Source organism: Puntigrus tetrazona, chromosome 2, assembly GCF_018831695.1.
Source record: "Puntigrus tetrazona isolate hp1 chromosome 2, ASM1883169v1, whole genome shotgun sequence".
Taxonomy (NCBI): domain Eukaryota; kingdom Metazoa; phylum Chordata; class Actinopteri; order Cypriniformes; family Cyprinidae; genus Puntigrus; species Puntigrus tetrazona.
The window spans coordinates 7,339,834-7,346,886 of NC_056700.1; the positions used below are offsets into that span (position 1 = coordinate 7,339,834).

The 7,053-nt window shown below is 39.8% G+C and overlaps 1 protein-coding gene across 2 annotated transcripts; it reads left to right on the forward strand.

Moving 5' to 3' along the window:
- The first annotated feature begins 437 nt into the window (after window positions 1-437).
- dmbx1a (diencephalon/mesencephalon homeobox 1a) lies at window positions 438-6,822 on the forward strand. 2 transcript variants are annotated; one of them, XM_043256194.1, is made up of 5 exons: window positions 438-603; window positions 3,955-4,121; window positions 4,230-4,408; window positions 4,501-4,900; window positions 5,206-6,822. In XM_043256194.1, exons 2-5 carry the CDS (start codon window positions 3,968-3,970, stop codon window positions 5,622-5,624), a joined length of 1,152 nt encoding a protein of 383 aa, XP_043112129.1. In that variant the 5' UTR covers window positions 438-603; window positions 3,955-3,967; the 3' UTR covers window positions 5,625-6,822. The 2 variants fall into 2 exon arrangements, with proteins under 2 accessions (XP_043112129.1, XP_043112121.1); XM_043256186.1 differs by having other exon boundaries at window positions 3,955-4,120; window positions 4,214-4,408.
- Window positions 6,823-7,053: the final 231 nt, after the last annotated feature.

Sequence of the window (7,053 nt, forward strand, 5' to 3'; positions counted from 1 at the left end):
GTTCATGCGTGACATTAACAAACTATAAATCAAGCAAAGAATAAATCCGTAAGCTATGTGAAAACAAAACAAAAGTTATTGGAAATGAATAAATAAATAAAAACGTTTTTTCCTCATAATCGAACTAAGATATATAAAGCCGTTTCTCTTCTGTTCCTAAATAAAATATAAAAAAAATAGTAGTTTATTTTCTTTTTATTCTCACATAACATGCGCAAAACGTACATAAGCATAAGCAACATTAGTGCTCTCAAGTGCGTAATTTAAGACTTCAAGTAAAGGGTCAATTGGCTCCGAGTCCAAACGCGGCCAAAAAGTACCGACGAGCTTTGATTGACAGCTTCAAGGACCAGTAGCAAGCCTCCTTGATGTTACGCGGAGGTCTTTAAAATCCCTCCTCAAAGCGCGTGTCAATAGATGGACGCAATGTGCTGAGAAGAGCGCGCAGGGAACGGTTTGGAGTCGCTTGATACTTAGCGGATACATTTGAATGGGCTCTTAGATTTTGAAAAACGCGATAAGGACATCTGGGAAATACTACGGGCTACGAGCGACAAAATACCAAGTGACAGTCTAAAACACTGGATAAAGGACAAGACTGAGGTAAGGAACCGCTTGTATGCAATTATTTAGGCTACGTAAAAACAGTAACATTTAAACGTCTAAAATATAACCTATCTTAAATAACAGTAAATTAATTATGCTGGAGTACTTTAGACTACCCTTCATACAGCCTAGACTTTTTAAAATGCAAAGTGTTTTTTTTTGATAGCCTACATAATTGTATTCCAGAGGGCACATCAAAAAAAAACTAAACTAAACTAAAAAAATAAAAAAATAAATAAACTTATGTGTGACAAAGACCTAACATAGGCTAAATCAATGATTTGTTTTAAGCGTGCGCCAGGGTGCCTTCGTTAAAACTTGAAATTTAAAATTGACACTGGCCTTAAAGTGGGTTAAACTTATTGTACTCTCTTCAGAATGTTTAAAATCTGATATAAAATACATTTCGACGAGAGAATAATTTCCAACTTGGAAATGCAGTAATATAAACCTCTCGGCGTTTAACATAAATGCTGGGGGGGTGGCTTAGTCAGTGAAGGATACAAAAATATGAGTGACAATATTAATATATGTCATGCGAGACACGATAAATAGTGCCCCCAGGTCAAATGGGCTTTTAACGCTAACATTTTTCCTAATTTAGTCGGATCAAAAAGTTGCACTGTACATGCCAATTTGCATAATGAGGTTTTAATAATCGAAGCATGGAGCGTCACACTGCCCGCAGCAGTAACAGGCGGATGAACAGACTACAATAGCATTAAAATAAGCTGCCCTTTGTGCGAAATATTAGTCGGCCTGTGGCGAAATTTTGACGTTTGGCGAAGTTCGCTTAAACAAATATTTCACAAACGCGAATGGTAAATCGCGCGTCTTTATTGTTTAGGCCTGTGCTTTTATTAGCTTAGTCGTTCTAAATCGCTACTGATAGCTGGTCACTTGTTTTTATTAGGCTGCTTATTTTAAATGTGCGTGCTCTTTTGTTAAATGTGAGCTCTAACACGCATATACACGGGCGAACCAAAAGTACAAAACGCAAGCCGGTGTAGGCCTGTAACGCATTTCCGCTCGGAAAACACGCGCGAGCGTTTCCTGAAGCCACACACACACACACACACACACACACACACACACACACACACACACGTAAGCTCACTGTATACGTCCGTCCGTGTCAGCGGTGATGATAAATGGAGGTCTCCACAGTCGAAACCTATTTGCACTTCCATTAGACGGGGACCCAAATGGGGATCAACATGCATATTTTACCCGCAGAGAAGCCATACATCTCAGCCAAAACGTGGCCCCGGGGCGATGGGATAAGGGGCCGCGAGAGAAGGGAGGGAGAGAAGCGGACCCCATTCAATTCAAATACTTGGGGGAGAAAAGTAAATGTTTAGCAAAGCACCTTCTGTCCAAGCGAATTAAACTATTCCCTCTTGCCCTCTGATCACATTCATCAGACGGGTACGCTGACTTAATAGTCTGGGAACGGGCTCTCCGAGTGTCATTCAGAAGCTTCCACGCCGAGGAGGGTAAGCGTTTCGGTGGCCTGTAACAGACGAGGATGATACCCGCACACCAAAAGCGTTTAAACGAGCCCTCCGAACACATTTCCTTGCCTAAGTTCTGAATGGACTTAACCGCTGTCGCCGGTCGCAAAGCGTGACAAGTTGAAGCGGCACTTTATATCGTTTAAACTTAAAAGAGCAATGTTATAAAAAGCAGAAATTATAAAAAAGAACAACAACAAAATAGGTCAATTTAATAGTTATGCAATTATTACTAAAACGCAGTTAATCGGTTAATCTAAATAACACCACCTATGGAATTAAAAAAAAAATTGTCTTATTAAAATGCCCTTCAATTATCATGACATACACAAGTTGTCACAATGCCATATAAGCGATATAATGTTTGCAAATTAGTGTCAGAATTATTCTGACTAAAAAGATTTATAACCTTTATTTGATTATTTTTTATTATTAGGCTGTTGTTATTATTATTATTATTACAGCACTGCTCGAATATGACCCATAACTTCATATAATTGTGTTAGACATTTTAACGCAATTTGATTTTGATTAATTAGTATGTTTGTTTTTTTTATTTTTATTTATTTAGTTCATTCATTTCATTTAGGCTACAAACGAAACGAATCGAAGTAAATAACGAGCAATTTAAAGGCTGGTTGGAAATACAATTTAGTTTAAAACTCGAGGCTGTTCCGTGTCCCTGGACACCCGCTTCCTCTCTTAATAATGCGCTGCGCATTGGCCTCGGAGATATTCGTGCCTATCAACCACCTCTATACTAATACATATCTAATCGTGTCCTGGAGCCTTTCATTTTTATCTGCGAAGCTCTATGAAAAATGGCCGGAGAAGCAGGACGCCGAACCTCGTGGACAATTTTTGAATTAACAGCATAATTTTAAATATTGCGATTAAAATAGCGTCTTATCCTAATATAAGTCTTAGCGTATGAAATTCTGAGTAAAAAAATACATTTCGATGACAGAGCAGATATAATGAAGTTTGTTTCGAAACATTCGTTCATTTCTTAAGCAGCCTGGGCCTGGATCTCGCTAAAATCAATCAATGATTCATTGACAACTGTTTTTAAAGGATTTGCCACGGTAATTTGGCTCTGAAATTATAAATCTAATGTAGTAAGCATAAGTCGGAGCTCATTAGGTAAACAAGTGATAATTGCACCAATTAATTCCTTGTGTATGACTAATGGATTGGACGAAACAATAATTGGATATTAATGAGCACAGTTCCGCTCCTATAAGCGGATTTTTAAAAGCGCTACTTGACACCCCGGCTATAAACCGACTACCTAAATTAATTGATTATATTTAACTGCGTGGAGCTTCGTAAAAATAGCACACAAGAAAGCGAGGTTTTTAAAAATATTTGCTTTAGTAAATTAAACAAATTAAGGCAGGAACATTTATTAATACATAAACTATAGTTAAGTGTTTAGCATCTTCAATGACTGATCACCTCAATTATTCACTGCATTTAAGGCATTTTAATGTTTTATTTTATACCCGCAGTCTTGACTCCAGCAAGTCTCAAATAATCATATTGTCAATAATTTATTTGTTTAGGCTATTAAATATAAAAGCTAAAGAGGCCCGTGTTTCCGAAATATGTGATTTAGTCCATTTAGCTCATTTAGCCTATTGTAAATCTTGAAAGAAAAATTATGCTATAGTTATTTTCTATTTAGGCTACGCCACTTTATTTTGAAAGCTTCTATAGCCTGACTTTCGCTTTAACTCCGTCTCACTTTTGTGAATGTAAAAATACCTTTTAACCAACAGAAAAAGCTTAGTGTTAAAAAAAACCCATTATAGCTCGTTCTTACTTTTTGCAGATATTTTTGAAACATGCAACACTACGGAGTGAACGGATACTCTCTCCACGCCATGAACTCACTGAGCGCCATGTACAACCTGCATCAACAGGCGGCGCAACAGGCGCAGCACGCGCCAGACTATCGGCCGTCCGTTCACGCGCTCACGCTCGCGGAGAGACTGGCTGGTAAGTGCGTTCTCTCTTTGTCCCTCTTTACAACTCACTAACAACTGCGATAGAACAGTGAATTAAATATGCCGTGTCTTTTGTCTTCCAACGGCTGTACATTTCAAGATATCATACTTGAGGCTCGCTACGGCTCTCAACATCGCAAACAACGCCGCAGTCGCACCGCTTTCACGGCCCAGCAACTGGAGGCGTTGGAGAAGACCTTCCAGAAGACGCACTATCCTGATGTAGTGATGCGGGAGCGCCTGGCCATGTGCACCAACCTACCTGAGGCGCGCGTACAGGTAGGACACGACAAATACCAATTCATCATATTACTACTGTCTACAAATACCTGCATTTATCATGTTTCTACACCTTGTTTTCTGGCCACCAGGTATGGTTCAAGAACCGCCGTGCAAAGTTTCGTAAGAAGCAGCGAAGCCTTCAAAAGGAGCAACTGCAGAAGCAGAAAGATGTCTCGACAGATGGGCCCCTGACAACGAACGATAAGGACGATGCCCCTTCCAGCATAAATCTTGAGAACCAGCCACCTTCGTCATCATCATCTTCCTCCTCCATGGAAGCAGAGGCGGCTCCTCACGCGCTGGGATCAGAACTTAGCGTTGAGCTTAATGTGACATCGGCAGAGCAGTCAGGCAGCGAGTCGGCCACAGAGGACAACGCGACTGACAAGGAAGAGGAGATGAAGCAACACAGAGAAGATCTGAAGGTTGAGAAAGAACCAGCACCCGGAAACATGTCCCCACTTTGCAAACGTCTCAGCCCCAAACCAGGTGTGTATTTGCTATTTATTGCTCTTGCAATTTAATTTTCCTTACTCTTAAAATTAAAGCTTCTTAATTAGCATTGATGGTTCCATCAAAGACATCTATGCAATCTTCTTTACAGTGAAAATTCTTGTAAGAACTCTTCACTCAAAGGCTCTTTGGGGAACCAAAAATTATTTGTATGGATTTGCTGGAAATGGAGTCTTTGTGTTTAAGGACGCATCAAATAGCAGAATAGAATAGCAGACACGTGGTGAATAAACTATGAAGAATTCTGATCTAAAACTTGACAACCATGTTTATGTCCTTAGATTCTCCTCTGGGCTCCCCGGCTATCTCATCTTCTTCTAGCGGGGTGACTGGCGGGATCTCTCAGAGTCACTCATACTCCTCGTCGCCGCTCAGCCTCTTCCGTCTGCAGGAGCAGTTTCGCCAGCACATGGCAGCTACCAACAACCTGGTTCATTATCCGTCTTTTGACATGGCAACCCCGTCGTCTATACCATACCTGGGCATGAATGTCAACATGCCAGCACCCCTGGGCTCCCTCCCCTGTCAGTCATACTATCAGTCCCTATCTCACCATGCGCAACAGGTTTGGAACAGCCCTCTGCTGCAGGCCTCTGGAGGTCTTCCTAGCCACAACAGCAAGACCACCAGCATTGAGAACCTACGCTTGCGGGCGAAGCAGCATGCGGCATCACTGGGCCTGGACACGCTGCCCAACTGAGCAGGAGACTGAAACCTACCTGAGCAAGGGAACATCTCTCTACCACTACTAACATGCCACCTGGACTTCTAAAATTAGGGCCAACACTCAGAAAAGTATGGCACTGAGGTTGAGACTAGTAAAAATCTCAGACTCTTTTAGAGGGCTTGTTGTTTCGAGGATTAAATAGACAATAAAACGATGGTCTAATTTAATTCATCATGATATTACATTTGTCAGCTTTGCATAAAATACAGACAGGCCATGAATTAGATTTAGTGTTATTTATATGTTTTGGATGGGCATAGATGTTTGATATAAGCACTTTTTGGAGATGATCTCAGCCAGTTGCATGCACTGTACACCAGAATCTGAAAATAACTTTCTTTTAATTCAATTATCGTGGTTCTCAAAACACACATCACACAAGTTGTAAATGTAAATCTTGCACAACTAAATAGATTAATTAAACCTAACCTGTTTAATGGTCAGGATTAAACCACGGTAAATTGAGGATGGTTGGGTAATGAGAAAATTGTTTCATTGACTACATATGCAAAGCTTTTAATTACATGCAGCCTCAGGCAGTGGAAGAAATGCAATTATAGACCATGCATATCATTGGAGATCGCCATATTAACACTCGGAGGGAAAATACTCTGAAGAAAACTAGTGCTTAAGTGCATATAAATGTTGCAACTGGAAACAATTCTGAATAGCGGTCAAATGCCGAGTTCTCAAGTAGAAAGCAAAGCACTTCTATGTATGGCAGCTTTTTCTCCCCCCTCTCTGCTCATTCTTACACTCTCAGTGCTGAGCTCTCATTGTGTTTGTAAAGTATTTTAATATGTACAATACAAAGTCTATCTATAAATGTTTACTGGTAAGGCAAATGTTAAAGTTCTATGTTTTAGATTGAGAAGAATTTAACCCTGTGATGATTCTGGTAGCTGTCCCTTTGTAAGATTGTACTGGGTGGGCCGCACAGCCCGCCTGCGTCTTCCCCCAGATTATTTAACCTATACAGTCTGGTCGTCTTTGTAACTCTTTCATTGTGAACATCAATATACAGTCACTCACGACATCACACGAAGTGGTGAATTTGTAGCCTATATTGGTGGAGAGTGTTCCGGAAGTATACACATCTTTCCCTATGTCAGTTGTAGATTTAAAAACTTGTAAAATAAAACTTCAATAAAACATTGCTTGGGCATCTTTATACATATATACTGTATATTTATTTTCTGTCCTTCACCGTCAAAATACCGCATGAAATAAATCCAAATTAGACTGCGATCGTGATAAATTTAACATTAAAATATATGGGAAAAAATTCGGTATTTTTGGATTCAAATATAAATGGATTTTTTGACACTAAAATTAAAGTGAGATGGAATTAGGGGCTTAGGAACAAGGTGATAAAATTGGTAGGACAACAGAAAAAACAGTT

Excerpts from the sequence above, each read along its gene's own strand:
- dmbx1a (XM_043256186.1), top strand. The coding sequence starts at position 3,968 with ATGCAACACTACGGAGTGAACGGATACTCTCTCCACGCCATGAACTCA. Across the intron at positions 4,409-4,500 it reads TACCTGAGGCGCGCGTACAG|GTATGGTTCAAGAACCGCCG; the intron begins GTAGGACACGAC and ends TCTGGCCACCAG. Across the intron at positions 4,901-5,205 it reads ACGTCTCAGCCCCAAACCAG|ATTCTCCTCTGGGCTCCCCG; the intron begins GTGTGTATTTGC and ends TTATGTCCTTAG.